Source organism: Pseudonaja textilis, chromosome 2 (assembly GCF_049901715.1).
Source record: "Pseudonaja textilis isolate UNSWEBS1 chromosome 2, rPseTex1.2, whole genome shotgun sequence".
Taxonomy (NCBI): domain Eukaryota; kingdom Metazoa; phylum Chordata; class Lepidosauria; order Squamata; family Elapidae; genus Pseudonaja; species Pseudonaja textilis.
Genome location: NC_141991.1, coordinates 72,445,274 through 72,463,251, shown reverse-complemented (window position 1 = coordinate 72,463,251; position 17,978 = coordinate 72,445,274). Strand labels below are relative to the sequence as shown.

At 42.6% G+C, this 17,978-nt stretch overlaps 1 protein-coding gene across 1 annotated transcript in view; it reads left to right on the top strand.

Annotated features, from left to right (window-relative positions):
- SYNPO (synaptopodin) overlaps window positions 1–17,978 on the top strand; it is a 79,873-nt gene that overhangs the window by 49,547 nt on the left and 12,348 nt on the right. The window contains exon 3 of the mRNA XM_026696610.2: window positions 10,816–13,085. Coding sequence (XP_026552395.2) covers window positions 10,816–13,085 — 2,270 coding nt within the window. The remainder of the gene's footprint in view (window positions 1–10,815; window positions 13,086–17,978) is intronic.

Here is a 17,978-nt window from a genome sequence, read left to right as displayed (position 1 = left end):
CAACCCATCCCATTAGATCTAGTAGAGTAGGCATGTTGTGGGTGCCATCAACTAGTGACTTTCACTTGATCGGTCCCAGGAGATGTGTCTTTTCTGCCATGGTACCTGCCTTATGGAATATTCTTCCCCTTGAAATTAGATTAGCTCATCCTTTAGATATTCTGGAAGGCCATCAAGATCTGGTTATGTTATCAGGCCTGGGACTCCCAGGGAACAGAAGATTGGCTCAGATTTGGCTCCATTGCTGAGGTAGCCATTTTTATCCTCTGTCTCTTGTGGTTTGTATCTTTTGCTTTTATGAGATTTATTAAATATGGATTGTTATATTTTTGTTTTTATTTGTTGCTTTTTATCCGATTGTTCCAAGAGTCACTTTCAGTAAAATGTAACTTTGATTAATAAATAAAGAAAATAAACTCAGTGGTTATTATTCTCAGGTTTATTTCCTTGTAAAGTGGCCGTGTAGGACAAAAAAGCAGCAGGGATGAGGAAGGAGGAAGAACAGGAAGCTGTTTAATTTTTTTTTGTTTCCTGATCTTCATCTGCCCTTTGAACAACAACACATCAATACCCATGTGCATGGAATTGCTTCCATTTTTCTTTTTCTCCTTTGGGACAAAAAAAAAAATTCCTTGCTATCTTATGTGTATGAGAAAGCGCCACAAGGACTGGGTGATTTTTAATCAGGAAAAGAACTAAAAGGAAACAGTAAATAGTTTCCATTGGGAGCTGATACTCCCACACTTGGGGTTTTACTCAAGAAATCTCTCAGGATGAAAAAATAATACAATTCAAGTGTGGTTGTATTCTTGTTAGAAATAGGATTTCCAGGTCCCCCTTGTCTCCCCAAATCCTTTATCTCCTCCATTACTGGTTGCTGAAAGAACTGATGTAAAAATGTGTGGTGAAATAATAGGAATTACCAGCAAGTTGACAAAAAAGGCTTATTATTATTATTATTATTATTATTATTATTATTATTATTATTATTATTATTATTATTATTATTTCAACTGTTGTATTTCCTCTTAATACACTTGCTAAGTTGAATGTTAAAGCACTGTAGAAATTTGCTCTGCTTAGCCCTTGCCCAGCTTGTTGCCAACCAGATGTTATGGGAGTATAATAATGCTTAGCATACTGACTGGATTGTTGAATTCTAGAGTCTCACCATATCTGGTGAGAAGGCCAGGCTCAGGGAAGCTGCTCCAGCTACTAAACTGCAGCAACAATTTATTTTTATTTATTTTACTTACCCTATTTGTATAACCCAGCTCACATGAAATGATTCTTTCTGCGTACAACACTTAATTAAAAAACAACAAACGCATAAAAACAATCACAATTACTATAAAAAAGCACACAAAACAAGGGGGGTGGATGTTAACCACAGTAAGGGAGCCATCACAAAGTCTCTCTGTTCTCCAGGGAAAGACATTTCAATGTTACCAACATTGGAACATTACCAACTCATTCAACGTTTGGAAACCCCCAGTTTTACAATTTATGTATTTATTTATGTTTCTAAATGTGTTTATTTAATATTTATATTTCATGTTTCTAGACTTCCCATCTCCCTCTAGGACAGGGGTGTCAAACTCGTGGCATCACATTGTCGTCACGTGACGTATCATGACTTCCCCCCCACTTTGCTAAACTGAGGGTGAGCATGGCCAGTGTGTGATGCATCCGGTCTGCAGGCCACGAATTTGACACCCCTGCTCTAGGAGGTTCTCTGGGCAGTGATCAACTCTATGACTTAGGGCCTCAATCAGTGGTGGGATTCAAAAAATTTTACTACAGGTTCTGTGGGTGTGGCTTGGTGGGCGTGGCAAGGGAAGGATACTGTAAAATCTCCAGTCAGAGGTGGGATTTGCCAGTTCTCTGAACTACCCAAAATTTCCACTACCGGTTCTCCAGAACTGGTCAGAACCTGCTGAATACCACTTCTGGCCTCAATGTATGATACATTGCTATCAAGGTGATTAATAATAATTGAATTGGATTTTTTATTATTATTAAATGCCAGTGGCATGAGTTACTGCAGTGTGCAACAAAAAGAATGCTTATTTCCAGTCTGAATAATTGCATCATACATTAAGAAAAAGTCAACTAAGTGACTCCAGGTTTATCCCTTCATGTTACCTGCTGCATGTGGGAAGTTCTTACGTAACACAGGCAGTGGTGGGATTCAAATTTTTTTACTACTGGTTCTGTGGGTGTGGTTTGATGGGCATGGCAGGGGAAGGATACTGTAAAAGAGGTGGGATTTGCCAGTTCTCTGAACTACTCAAAATTTCTGCTACCAGTTCTCCAGAACCGGTCAGAACCTGCTGAACCTCTGAACAGAGGCCTTAAATATGGAAAATGATTGTTATTGTGTTCTTTTGTGTTATGTATTGAAATAGCAATATTGGAATATGACATTTATGAAAATACAATAACACCATTTTCAGAAATAAGAGGGAATGACAGAGCTGTAATAACGTAAAAGGTGCAGTGCAATATATTATGGGACCTACCGTGTTTCTCCAACAATACGGCCTCCCCCAATAGCAAGTCCCAGCATGTTTTATAGGCATAAAATCAAATAAAGCCCCTCCCCCCAAATTAAGGCCTATATTAAACATGCGAAATGGTTGGGAATGGTAGGGGGGGTTGCCGTTAGGAAGTACTTTTGTTGCATACCTGGATATGGTGCTGCCTGCGTTGATTTTGGTATTGGTGGGGCACTTTGTATCGGGAGACCTTCTGCCACTGTTGCTTTCCCTTCTCCCTGTGCTGCCGCAGCGTTTAGAGCAATGCCGTGGTGTTTGGCACAGCCACATGTGGCTAGCCAGGGCTCCTCCCTGCAACCGGAGCCCGGCGGAGACACTCGGCTTCAGGCGCTCCTGTCACCACCTTCCTTTGCCTCCCCCCCTGTGGGGAGGCGAATCTCCCAGGGCCGCAGTGCAGGATCGGCCCACCCCAGGAGAAGTGCCCAGCCACCATCCCTGCCTGGCACCAGGCAGAGCATGAAGAACTTCGCCTGAGGCACCCAAAGCAGCTCACAGGCGGGCCCTCCTGCCCAGCTGCAGAGCTCTCACCAAGGCAGCAAGTGCCTCCCTGCTGGGCCCTCTGCTTATCCTGCCAGGGCCTCACCAGAGCCATGCAGGCTGGGCAGAGCCAGGAAAGTGAGCTGCGAGTGCGCACCCACCTGCCAAGCGAAAGAGCTGGGCTGCCCTGAGCTTGGCTTCCCAAGTCCCTCCAGCCCAACCCCAAAGGGGCCACTGGGAAAGGCCACCCAAGGCAGTGATAGCACCCACCCATCCATGGACAGGGAGGCGAGGCGACGGCAGCACTGCTTCCCTGGCCGGCGGGTCCTGCAGGGAGAGCCCGAAGCCACCCATCCTTTCCACCCCTCGCCCAGCCTGTCCCCATCCCCACACATCTCCAAATGCACTGGCAGCTCCAAACGCTGCAGTGGCACGGGCATCAGGCAGAGGCGCTCACTCAGCAGGGCTCAGCTTGGAGGAGGACAAGGTGCAGGCCGTCGCCTTGCCTCCCTGTCCATGGATGGGTGGGTGCTATCACTGTCTCAGGCGGTGGCCCCTTCAGGTTCAGGCTGGAGAGACTTGGGAAGGAAGCCAAGCTTGGGTCGGCCCAGCTCTTTCGCTTGGCAGGTGGGCATGCACCCGCGGATCACTTTCCCGGCTCTGCCCAGCCCACACGGCTCTGGCGCAGCCCTGGCAGGATGAATGGAGGGCCCGGTGGGGAGGTACTCACTGCCTTGGCAAGAGCTCCGCTGCCAAGCAGGAGGGGCTGCCTGTCAGCTGCACTGGGCGCCCCAAGCGAAGCTCTTCACACTCTGCCCGGCGCCAGGCAGGGATGGCAGCTGGGCGCTCCTCCCGGGGTGGGCTGATCCTGCGCTGCAGCCCCGGGAGAATCACCTTCCCACATGGGGTTGGGCTGCCCTCTCGGGCAGGGGAGGTTTTGTCATACCAGTAGAAGGGCATCATTTTTAAAAGAATTGGCTTTGCCTTAGAAGGCAAAGGGAAGGCGGTGACAGGAGCACCTGAAGCCAAGTGTCTCCGCTAGGCTCCGGTTGCAGGGAGGAGCCCTGGCTGGCCGCGTGTGGCTGTGCCAAATGCTGCGGCGTTGCTCTAAACACCACAGCAGCACAGGGAGAAGGGAAAGCAATGGTGGTGGAAGATCTCCCGATACAAAGTGCCCCACCAATGCCGAGGTCACCATCCAAGCTGTCGCTGCCCGCCCGCCCGAGGATGTAAGGGCGGGGAATTAAGTCACCCCCAAAAAGACGGCCTAGCCATTTTTCCGGGGGTCAAAAAAAATAAGGCCCGGCCTTATTTTGTGAGAAACACGGTAGCAGGAAGTTGAGCATCCCCTGGAATAGAGCCACATAGTTTGATCTTGGTCTATATAAACAGCTCAGAGACGCAGAGATGTAACTCTTCTTGAGCACTTGGGTAGACTTCGTTTCGATCATATAACTTAGTTTTATTTACACATTTCCTCTTAGTTCATTTTAAAAATCAGTCAGGACCTAATATATAATTGTGGTTAAGTTGGAAAAAAAACTTTAATAACTCATAATAAGCCTCGCATGGTATGTTTAATTCCTTGTTGCTTTCTTTGCTATGTGTCATTAAAGTACAATTAAAAATGAATTAATAAATAGGTAAGGGAATTTGTCACTTTGTCCTTAATTTCAAACTGCCAATAGCGCAGAGGGACTCATTGAAGTAACCCTATTGAAAGACCCTAAAGGACCACCTAATATTTTGGCTCTTTTGCAAGGGACAAGTTATTTTCTTTTCCTTCTGTAAGGCCTTTTGGGGAACATGAAGTCTGCTACTTTTTCCTTAGAAAAATATTTCCAAGTAAAAATGCTTCCTGGCAGACAGCTCCTAGTGCTTTCCTATTAAAAGGCATTAGGCTTCTCATTCTTTTCCTCCTCAAAGTATCTTTGGATTGCGGGGGTGGGGGGTGGAAGAAGGATTGGAAAAAGTTAGAAATGAAAAGATGTTAGTTCTTTGGACCTACTGTAAAAGTCAGTAAATTAGGAAAGGATCATTACACAGTAAAATCATGATCTGGAAAGGGCCTGAAGGGGCGGAGAGGGGGAGGGGGGGAGAAGATAATATGAATTAACAGAACTGAAGGGAAACATTGGCAGAAATAGCTGAATTATATTATATTGATGTCATACAGCCCTCTCAAAGCGGTTTAGAGAGCCAGCATATTGCCCCCAACAATCTGGGTCCTCATTTTACCCACCTCGGAAGGATGGAAGGCTGAGTCAACCTTGAGCCTGGTGAGATTCGGTCTGCCAAATTGCAGGCAGCCGGCAGATAGCAGAAGTAGCCTGCAGTACTGCATTCTAACCAATGCGCCACCAAGGCTCTTACAGTAGATGATCATGCTTCACAATGTATTTAATCTTAATTATTGTGAAGGGGTGCTAAAATAATAATTGCATTAACCAATTCAAAATAACAGAAGGGATTACTGTAAGAATTGTACCTTTTTCTTATAAGGTTTCATATGGACTCCCAAATTCCCCTGATAATGACCATCTTCAGTGCAATCTAAAAGGACAGACATGATGATCAGTAAGAAAGGACAATATATTTGCAGTCCTTAACATGGACCGATCTCCCAGCCACAAGGCAGCCATCCTCTAGTCTTAGTGCAGGTGAAATAAGGACAAGAGGAAGCCAATTCTAACAGGAAAAGCCTTTGGAAAGCAGCCATGGAAGGATTTCTCATGTTAGACAGCTAGGTCCTTGCCCCTCCCATCATAGCATTGGTATGAGGGAGGCCTGTTATTCAAGACCACTTGGCTTCTGCATCTTATTCACTAAGATCATAAAGTCATGTGAAAACAACATGAAAAGTATTTTACTCTCAACAACACATTCCCATGCCTCTTAGGTTCATTTTGTGTATGAATATGACTGTAGCCCTTTGAAATACCTGTGCAGATTTGGAAATCAAACTAATACAACCAAAGTGCAGAACTTCCACTTGATAGGGTCTAGAACGGCTTTCTTAATCCCACCCTTCTTTCCTGCATTTGAATCCTCATCTTTGATTCCCCCTTATTTTTCATCAATGGCAAGTTTCTTGGAACAGGTGTCAATAATTTTCAGGCAATCTCTACTGCATTCTCTCCTTGTTATCCTTTTAATAATTAAGAGGTAAATGTATTTATTAATTTAAGACATTTGTACAGCTGCCCATCTAAACCAATTCTGGGCAGTGTACAGCCAGTAAAACAATGCAAACCAACAGGGATAAAAACAATCAAACTAGCCTATTACCGTATTTCCCCATGTATAAGCACCCCCTTTGTATAAGCCACCCCCAATTTTTGGACTGTGAAGTTTTGAAAAAATATTTTATTAGAGAAACAAGTTATGAAGAAAGAAAATTTACAAAGAAACAAAATTCGCCGTCTAGATCTACAACTTCGGTCATGACGCCGAAGCGGTGCGGGTGACGCTAGCAATCTCACGCATCGGAACGAGAGAGGAACGAAGCATTCAGGCCGATGCCTAGCGTATGCATTTCTATCGCATACTCGCACTCGTAATCGTATCATCACGTACAATTTTTACAAAAAGTATAGCATACTGCTGGAAAACCAGTTTATTCCTACTTTATTATTTTATGCATTTTTCACGTATAAAAAGTGTACCTGCTTTGTATATGCCACCCCCCTACTTTTTGGGCTTGAAAATTTTGGAAAAAAGGGGTGGCTTATACATGGGGAAATACGGTACTCATAAAATAACTATAGGTGAGCTGCTATTTACCTGACTTTCTTCCCAAGATCCTTCTCTGCTTCCTTTTTATCATTTTGATTCCTCTTTGTTCATCCTACTTCTGCTACCACACCTACTTCTCACTTCCAAAATTCTTTTCTCTTTTTTATCATCTTTTGTGACTGATTTCTTAATCATCTTTCATGGTTTCTTAGTTGGGTTCTTATAGTTCTGGTATATCCAAGTAGAAAACTGAACGTAAGATGTACTCATATATCTGAAGGCATGGGAAAAAGGTTGGAGTATCATTTGGCTAGGAAGGCTTGTTATTAAGTCTTCAAGTTTAGGACTATCATAACCACAACCAGAATCATTTAATTAAGTATCACTTCAGAAGGCAGGTTGTAACATGGATTACTTAATTATGGTGCTTAGTTAAAGTAACTGAGCATGGCTCCTTTTGATTTGTTCAAAGAACCTTCATTGGACTCTTAATGATTTTTAAAAACAATAAGAGGTGATCTGGTCCTGACCCATTTGGGAAACTGAGATCAGAATGAGGAACTTAGAGAATTGTGTGCTTGGGAGACCATCTTCCCCAGCAAGAATGTCAGCAGTTTGGTGGTAAGCTTTTTATAACCATTCCTTGTTTCTGATATTTCCTCTTGCAAGTGGTGCTAAGTCATGGCCATTTTAGGAAAACGGCTCATAGGAAATGGCTCACCCACAGAAAATGCATTCAGTGTCCTTTCACATCCTTTGTTAATAGCAACTTTTGCCATGACCCATAGGCAGATCTTTTGAAAAGCTTGTCAACTTCCCACTTCCCCTAGGTAGCTTAGGGAGGGCAGGCAAATGACCTAAGTATCAGGGTTTTATGAGATGCTAAGTAGGCTCTATTCTAGGAAGTGGCTTGACTAATTGGGTTTGAATCAGTGCTTGTAGGAAAGTACATTAAAAGGCCCCAATCTGTACAGATTTGTTTTCAGGCGCTGCCATCTTGTGTTAAATTCAAGCAAAATAATTAGATCAACCCTGTGCATCAATTGTATTAGAAGTGAGCTTCTAGCAATGTAGAGGCAATGGTTTATTTTCCTATTTTTTTTTATTATAACCAAGCACTTTGTACTTCGTTTGGCCTCTGCAGAGGGAATTCTGTGAGACAGTTTAGAGCGGGCCAATTTCCTGCTTAGAGCGTGTTTGTACAGGGTGTTTGAAACCCAATGAACTGCAACTTGAAACTTTGAAGTCTTTCAATAAATTCCTTTTGCATGCAATCATTTACAATTGCAAAGCAAAAATGGCATACAAAGAAGGCTGCAACTTTCTCTTGTGACATTTGTATTCCATTTGCAAAAAACAGGTCCTGTATAGAAAAGAGTAGAAAGTCTAGATTTTTTTTTCCTATTCTAAAGCAAAGTGTTATAAAATCTTTAACAGCAATCACATACACATTCCATTAGAGCAGGAGCACTGAAGCCCATGTAAATTGTTGTAGAAAATGAAATCAGGTGCTGTGCAGGTGGCAAATTGAAAAGGTGCCATACAGGTGGCAAATTCCTTCAGTTCAGTATAATTTACAATCTGTAGGGACGTGATTGATATAGATTAGCATGCCGGCTGGGGAATTCTGGCAGCTCAAGTTCACACATCTTTAAATTGCTGAGGCTGAGCGGCACTGGTATAGGTTCCTATCTCAGCTCCAGACTGATGTCAATTTGCTTTATGATAAACACCCTCAGTGAGGAAGACTAATGTACATTGGTTTTATTTTAGGCAATCTATTTCAGGCGCTCTATTCATGCCATACACAAATATGTTTATATAATTGTTCTAATTACAGTTTGCAGGCTTTATGTGATTAAATATTTTTGGAATCTGTGAAACATGTGCAGTACCCTGCTTTTAAGTTGATCCCTGTGAAAATGGAAGGGAGGAAAGAAGAACTGTTGATGTCTTTTCACTGTTATTGCTAACTGTTGTCTCTAGTTGCTTCCCTACTCTCTTGCTTCCTGTTGTTAGCAATTCACATCTTCACCCAAGGGTAGGGATGCACCCAACTATTTGACACATACCAATTTGATAGTACTAGTTTGGCCTTTGTTTACTAAAAGGGTGGTGGAAGTGAGCAATACGATTTCCTTTCCAACCTACATCAGTTCCCTTCCACCAGGTGACCTCTGTCTGTCTTGAGCATCAACTTCCTTTACCTTTAGCCAAGAAGGCTTTGCCATCCAAAGTCATGAAATCTGCAGACCCAACATATCCGAAGGGCACCTGTTTGGGAAAGGATGACACCAGTATCAATATTAGGGTGACTATTTTATTCCACTATTTGAAGGACTCTCCAATCCAAGTCTATAGATGAAGAGAATTTTGCAGTTGCCCATTCAGTATTAGTCCTTATATAATAAACTGAGCAGAGAGATACAGTGCATTTTTATTTAGATTATTGGTATGATTTGTAAAAGCTTTCAATATATAATATACCATACTAAAATATGAATTGATATATTTAGGTAGGAGGTGTAAGAGAGAAATGTTCAAATGATCGGTTTTTATTAAATTTATAGAATTTATCTATTTATTCAGTCAACTTCTCTGAAATAGTAAATACCATAAATAATAGAAAAACAAAACAACTTACTATTGGGATAAGACGCAGACCATGGGATAGCCTATCTAATGCTTGTTAACAAAACTGAGAGTGATTTAATTTCCTTCATACTTCTTGATAGACAAAACTCCACATTCACTTCTGGTTGACCATGGAAACCAGGCTTCTGAATCAATCTATCTCTGCATTCTTTCTGAATCAAAGGTACCTTTAATTCTTTCTGAATTAAAATTACCTTTCTGAATTAATACACTACAGATGTGTTGGAATTATAAGTACTCATTACAAATCCTGACGGCCACAAGGGTGCACATTTGAGGGATTCTAGACCTGAATCTATCTAGAAGACAGTTGATTGTGAAGGACCTTTAAAGACAGCACATGAGGATGCTACCAGTTTGCTTGTAACTTGTTGGGGTTTTTTGAAGGATACAAAACAATACATCTGGATAGCTTTGCTGCTAACGTTATTTGTTGCTGCTAACTAGGTAACTCATACAGGTAGTCCTTGACTTACAACAGTTTGTTTAGTGACCGTTCAAAGTTACAATGGCACAGGAAAAAAAGTGACTGATGACCTTTTTCACAATTACAACCTTTGTAGCACCCCCCTGATTATATGATTAAAATTCAGGTGCTTGGCAACTGGTTCGTATTTATGATGGTTGAAGTATCTCAGGGTCATGGGATCCAGAGGTGGTATTTAGCAGGTTCTGACCAATTCTGAAGAACCAGTAGCAGAAATTTTGAGTAGTTCGGAGAACCGGCAAATACCACCTCTGACTGGAGATTTTACAGTATCCTTCCCCTGCCATGCCCACCAAGCCACACCCACAGAACTGATAGTAAAACTTTTTGAATCCCACCACTGATGGGATCCCCTTTTGTGACCTTCTGACAAGCAAAGTCAATGGGGAAGCCAGATTCACTTAACAACTAGGTTACTAACTTATCAACCGCAATGATTGACTTAAATAGCAGTGGCAAGAAAGATAATAAAATGGGGGCAAAACCCACTTAATAAGTGTCTCACTTAAAAACAGAAATGTTGGGCTCAGTTGTGGTTGTACATGAGGGCAACCTATATATGAAGAGGTAGCATCAGCACCAGTGACTTGTCACAGAGTAACATGCAAACGCTGGCAAGGGTTAGGATTTCAACCTGTGCTTCTCTGGTTTAGCATCTGAACATAGGTTCTCTGGCTACTGATCCATTGGTATGTTTTCTGCCTTCTCGGATGGTTCAGCCTTTTGAATGAATTACAAATAAGACGTCTAATGCAGCACACAAATAGGAGGGACTATTAATCATGTTAATGAATCATGTTAGAGTTCTTTCTTTTAAAAATAGATGGAAAGTGAGCTGGGGTGCACTTCCGGGATTCCATACCCATGTATAACTTTGTACTCTGTATGTTTCTTCTTCCTCAGATATCTCAAGAAGTGCAAGCTTGTCTGAAACAGAGCTGAAGGAAGCCAAAGAGAGGAGCCAAAGAATTGTTGCTCAGTTGACCAATCCCCCAAGTTCCAATTCCAAAGGAGTCCTGCTGTTTCACAGACGCAAGCAGCGAGTGAATGCATTCACCTTAGGAGCCCCAAAGCCAACCAACCCAGAACGAGGAGCTGCAGAGAAAGACCCCAAAGCTGTCACTCAACCTTGCACTCTGAGCCATGGAGAGGAATCACATCTGAAGCAGACTCCGAAACTGAACAAGAAGCTGAACGCTTCATTCTGCCTCAAGAATTTTGGACGCTGGGGGCAAAAAGTCACCATGGAAAAATACGAGGAGGAACTGGGTGTGGAACATCCCCTAGACAATGCACAGGGCCTTCCTTGGAATAAGGAAAAGAGTGAGATGATTCTTTATTCAACAAACGCAACATCCTCCAAAGATATTCCAGAGGAAGAATTTCAGCAGATCCCACTCAGTGTATACCTTAAAGAGAATACGACAACTTCAACCAATGGAATACATGAGCCTCTCACTGAGTTTGAAAAAATGCCTATGGTTGACCAAGGACCAATTATGGGCAATACAGAAAATATCCCAGCTAAGACTGAGGATGAGGCTACTCCTAACATTGAGAAAAAAGATACCATTCTTGAAAAAGAACTGTATCTTCTGCATATGGATCAGGAAAATAATGTTCTCGATAAAGAACCATATCTACCCATAGGTAGTGAGAAAAACAACAATATCCCTGACAAAGATCTGTACGCAGCTGTCATTGATAGGGAGAATAATATTGTCTTCAACAAGACACTGAATGAACCAGTCATTGACAGAAAGGAAAATGGAGAGGTGCCCTACATGGAACAGGATGAGTTAGTCACTGAAAATGAGAACCTTTTTCCCACCGCTGACACCGGAAAAGCCACCGATGTATGTCTTAATGAAGCCAGCACACAAAATCATAGGCAGTACTGTGAAGTGCGCCTGACTTTGTCTAAGCCCCAACCAGTGAAGAACCGAACTGCAAGACCTTTTGGCACTCAGTCACTAGCTAAAATCCTCTCGCCAGCAGAGAAGGGCCCAGTGGCGGAGATTCCTCCACCGCCCACCTATGCAGAAACATTTTCCAGCCCTCCTCCGGTGACGAGGGTCAGGTCACCTCCAGCTTACTCAGCGCTGTATCCTAGTCAAGAACAGAAAATCCTGGTCCCGCCTGAAATTAGGCCCAAAGACAGCAGCCCAGGACCTCAATTCAGAGAGGACAAAGCACCTCCTCCAGATAAAACGGGCATTCTGGAGGAATCTGCAGCCCGCAGAACACCTAAGAAGTCCATGTTCACCTTTGTTGAGAAGCCAAAAGTGGGTCCTAATCCAGATCTTTTGAATTTAGTACAGACCTCAGATAATAAAAAGAAGCAGAAAGGACAAGGAGGAGCAGTTCCTGAAGACGAATCGTTTGCATTGGGTGCCGATGCCTCTAACTTTCTAACTGAAGATAGATCGTTACATGGACCCACTCAGTCCCTTGGAGATCCTCCACCAGAGTGGTCTTCGTGTTTAAGATCACCAAAAATACAGCCTAAACCTAAAATAAGTTCCAACCAGAGCCTATCAGAGGCGAAAGGAAAGGGGGCAGAACTGTTTGCCAAGAGGCAATCAAGAATGCAGAAGTACGTCATTGAAGCCCCGTCACATCCAGATATAGCAAGATCACCTTCACCTACTATGTCTCTTCCTCCATCCTGGAAGTATACTTCAGAAACTCATCTCTCCCCTGTGGCATTCCAACCTACCCTCAAAAGTCCCTCAAGATCTCCAAAAGGTCCTCCTGTATCTTTCTACAACAGCAACTTGACAGAAAGCCAGCTCTCCAAAAAGGACATCTCCAAGCAACAGCCTTACCAGCTTCAGTCTCCCTTGTTTGTTCGTTCCCCAGTCAAAGAGCCCATGAGATCAGTAGTCCCTGAAGGGGGTTATATGAGACAGGCTTCTTCCTCTACTTCGCCCTTGGCATCTTCTCCTCTGTTGTACCCACCTGTCCAGCCCAGCCCAAGCAGAACATTGCCTGGCCTCTTCACTCCGTTACCTGGAAACATGTTTCCATTTCAGAAGATCAGAGCAAATGCTGAAACATCCCCAGAGGCATCGTTTGATTACTCTTCCAAAATTTTGTCTCCAAGAGCTAAAGGGGTGTTCCAAGCTCCAAGACCATCTTACTCCACCAAGAATGCAGGGATTGAGCCTCAGGTGTGGAAACCTTCTTTTTACTATAAGAAATAGATTTTAAAAGAGTGCGCCAGGGTTTGGGCAAAAAGATATGCGTCGTCATTCGCTTCTGATTGGTGGTATGCAAAGAAAAGAGGAGAGAGAGAAAAAAAAGCCAAATGAAGACAGCTTCATGGGTTGTGTGTGCAAATAGATCTTGCATAAAAGTACCACCTCTCAAACCGTAATAGGCCAAGTTACATTATCCACTAACAAAAGTGAGCAGGCTTTTTTTTTTTTTTTGGAAAAAAACCAATTTAGCCTAATGCCAGCTTATCTCGGCTAAGCTGATAGAACTTGTGCAATTGGAGTTGTTCGGCAGTGTGTGAATTTAGCCCACAAAAGAATATGAAAATAGTCCAAGGATAGGAGCCTTAGAAGATTATTAGCAGAAGCTTGACTGAAGCAGGAAGATATGCTTTCTTTTTTTCCCCTCATGCTCAGAAACTCTATGAACATCCAATCTCTGGCTTCTTCTTTGCCTTACTTCTTTGCTCTGAAGGGTGTTTTTCCTCTGTCTTCTCTGCATCCAGAGCCTCCAATATGACATGCTCACCTTCTCTGTTCTTTGCTGATGCCAAAAGACAATTCTACCTGATGCCTGTTCCTGCCTCTGCTACCTTTGTGCTTCATTTATTTCTCCTCTCTAATTTCATTATCTTCCTTAGATAACAGGACACTGAATACGTTTGGGGTAAATACATGTATCATAAACGTAATCCAGAATACAGACCTCATTTTAATTTCTTAGCATCCTAATACGCAACGGTGCATTTAATAACAACATTTAATGCACAGAAGTGCTTGGTGGAAGAACCCAGCTTACCAACTTCAAAAATCACACCCTTGCCTCCTCACACGCACCCCAAATCCTTTTGATGAAATCAGGGAATAGCTGCAAACGTGCTGCAATTAGCTTACAATAAGTAACATGATGACAATTTTATCCTCCTCATACTGGGATTTAGGAGAACACAGAGACCATCGTTATCACTGACCCAAAAGGCCTCGAAGCAGTTAAACTGCCGAGAGATACATGTAGCCAAGTACCATGATTTAGTCTCTGGGAAATACAATGAGGTTTCATAAATTGGCTTGAAACATTTTATACTGGCAGAATCCACTCACAGTGCAATTATCTCTCAGAAGAACCTTTTTCCAGCACCAATGACTATTAACAGAAATCAGGGATGTGTAAAATATAGTCTCTGTGGTACAGTATTTCTTCTATACAGTCTCAGTGCTACAGTATTTCCCGGTAATGCTAAGGTCTTGCGGGAGGGAAGGGGTTTCAATGCTGACATTTTTTGCCTGGTCATTAGGATTGATTTTCCTTCTTGTTGTGGAGTGAAGGGGAAAAGGAACACCATGCTGTTCCCTGAAAAAGATTGAAACCAGAAGGCAAATAAAATGATTTTCACATTTTAACACTTAATCTCTTATTTAACATCCATACTCATCTTTCTTTGGGATTTGAATTGAATATTGAATATTTGGGACTAAAAGTATCCCAAGGTTGACTCAGCCTTGGTGGGTAAAATGAGGACCCAGATTGTTGGGCGCAATAGGCTGACTCTGTAAACCACTTAGAGAGGGCTGTAAAGCACTGTGAAGCCGTATAGAAGTCTAAGTGCTATTGCTATTGCTATCATTGAGATGATACGCAGACCACAGAACAATGTGATCAGGTTATGCCTCTGTTATTTAAAAGTAAGAGATCCCCTTGTGTTATGTAGGGAATTAATATTTAATTCCAACTATCATCACAATCTTTCCTTCATTTCCTCACACTGGGAACCCTTCAGAACAGCTCTGTAGACCAGTGCAACAGATCCAAAGTCAATACATCAGCCCTTGCAGTCTTTTCGAAGTGGCACGCCTGGCTATTTTCACAATGTAGAATATCTCTGAGGGAAGATAGACAACTGGGCCCAAGAGGGTGGGATCTCTCAACCTTTTTTAAGGATATAGAACTTCAAATTTCTGTGCAATTACGTGGAGTGAGTCCGCATTTGTGCATTTTGTTTGCAATAAAAACAAAAGTCATGTTTTGACTGCAGGCTGACCTTTTAGGCTGACTCTACAGAACAGAGGATGGGTTACCCTGCAGAGTGATGGGTGTCTCTAAGCAAATCCAGCACTGAGAATTCATTTCTGCAATCGGCCTCCTTCCATGATTTATTAAGTTGCAAACTGCAAGGCCTTGACACAACACGCTAAATAATGCTAGTTGTTCTTACATTCCTATCCCACGTTTTGGTCAGGAGCATAAAGCAGCCTGGGCTGTGTTCCTTCCTCCCATTTTGCTCCATAACTTCAGTCCTATGAGGTAGATTGGAGTGAAGAAAGAAGACTTTGTTAGAGTTTATTGCAGAAATCAAATCCAGAAAGCACATACAGATGACTGATTCAGCAGGATTCATTAGCTTCTTTATATACATAATAATATATGAGTAAAATGTACAATACCAATAGTAGTTTCTTCCAACATGGTAGAGAGTTACAAACAAAACACAAGCAGCAGCTTCAGAGCTCAGAGCAGATAGTAGTAGTTTCAGTTTTCAGCACAGCACTTTGAGCTTACAGGGCCACACCCAGGCTCCTTAAGTTTCAGTTTCTAATTCAGCTCTCATTGGCTGATCTTGTTACCATGTCTCTGCCACTTCATGAATATTCTGACAGACTTGCCCAAAATCACACAGGAAGCTTTTGCGGCTGAAGGAAAACAAGAACCTGGTCCAAGACCTTAAATCCACTGCCACACTGGCTCTCTTCTCCTACAGAGATTCCCAATCTAGTTCATTCTCTGTCGCTGACTTTTCCTCTTTTCCTTTTTCTCCTGCTTGACAAATTCTAGCAGAAGCCTAATACAGATAGTCTTCGACTTAGCACTATCTATTTAGTGACTGTTTGAAGTTACAACAGCACTGGGGGGAAAAGTGACTTATGACTGGTTTTCTCACTTAACGACCATTACAACCTCTCCATGATCAAATCTGATCAAAATTCAGGCGCTTGATAACTGTCATGAATTTATGATGGTTGCAGTGTCCCAGGGGTCATGCAATCACCTTTTGTAAACTTCTGACAATGGGGAAGCCAGATACACTTCACAACTGCAGTGATTCACTGAACAATTTGACAAGAAAGGTTGTAAAATGGGGCAAATGTCACTTAACAATTGTCTTGATTGGAAATGGAAATTTGGGGATCAATTGTCATAAGGTGAGGACTACCTGTGTAAAGCAAGCAAGATCAATGAAAGGTCTTATCAGACACAAATTGGCATCACCAAATGTGAAACTAATATTACTGAGTGCATTTTCTGTTCTCTTCCACACTACATGTTCATAGGTGGAATAGTTCCAAAGGTAGAAGGAGAATTACTGCAGAAAAGGCAGGGGAATAGCTAGGCGTTGCAGGACAATGGTTTCTTTCAGTTCTTATATATTATTTAAATAGTTATGTTGAGTCCTGGGGGTTTGCTAAGGGATGGTCAGAAGTAGGTTTAAATAGTCAAAATACAGCCATGACTATAGGGTTGCAGCCTTGGCCCTTACTATCCACACAAAAGGGTCAGGCTGTGATTGTGTGGTTATGGCTGCTGTCTTGACCTTTTCAACTCTCCCTTGCAGGCATTCCTGACTGAATCCCATATACCTCCTGGTTAATCAAGGAGCAGCAACAGGTTTTCTTCCTCTTCTTCATTTATCCCTGCAATAAAAATAAAACAACTGCCTCGGTAAAGCGCGAATGCAGGGCAAGCTGTTAGAGGCATGAATAGCATCGATGTACCGTATATTAGAGAAATAGTATCAAAGGGCTAAGAAAGCCTGGAACTTGGCAACTGCAATTTTTCTCCTTTGAACTTGAGAGTCAAAGCGGAGATGGGTAAAACAGACCCCAGGAGGATAGAATTTAGATGATTTATTTGAGGAGGAGAGGAGAGGGGAGGGGAGGGAAGGGGAGGGGAGAGTAAGGGAAGAGAAGGGAAAGGGAAAGGGAAGGAAAGGAAAGGAAAGGAAAGGAAAGGAAAGGAAAGGGAAGGAAAGGAAAGGAAAGGAAAGGAAAGGAAAGGAATGTTTTTCCACCACAGCTAAAGATTTCAAAATAAGAGGGCATTAAACGTGCTACTTCACTGAAATGTAAAGTTGGCGGAAAGTTCTCTACCAAAGGAAAACAACTTGGTGAACAGTTCTAAAGTGAACACTTTACCCAAGAAGATTTTTTTTTTATCTTCTTCATGACCTTATTGACTTAAGTAGTAGAACAAAGGTTGAATTGAGAAGTTGCCTAGGAAATGTAGGATGGATGCCTAGAGGACTGAATACCAATTCTGAATCCTCCCAAAATTTTTGGACTCTCATTCCCATCCTCCCAGGCCATAAAGTCTAGTAGTTTTCCTCAAGCTTATTATGCCTTACAGATTTTGGCCATAGTAACTAGGAATGTGGAAGGTACAGTTCAGCCCATGAAGATGGGCCTAGAGCAATGTTTCTCAACCTCAGCAGCTTCAAGGAGTGTGGGATTTAATTTGCAGAATTCCCCAGCCAGCATGTTTGCATTGCAAAGCTGCTAAGATTGAGAAACATTGGTCTAGAATAATGTTTGGGGAAACTCAAGTCCTTTGGCTCGCTTGGACAGTTTCACTTTCGGCGTCAGCCCAGATGTCTTGACCATTTCCCAAATTCCCCGCCAGCCCTGCCACTGTTGAAAATCATGTAGGTTGAAAACCCGCTTACCTTTAGAGTGTCTAGGCTCAAGAAAGCCAGGTTAGATATTCCATTGGTGCTATTTGCCATCAAAAGAGGCAGCAAGGGAGCGGGGGAACCATGAAAGCCTAAAGAGAAGGATACAGCCAGGGGAATTGCTTGC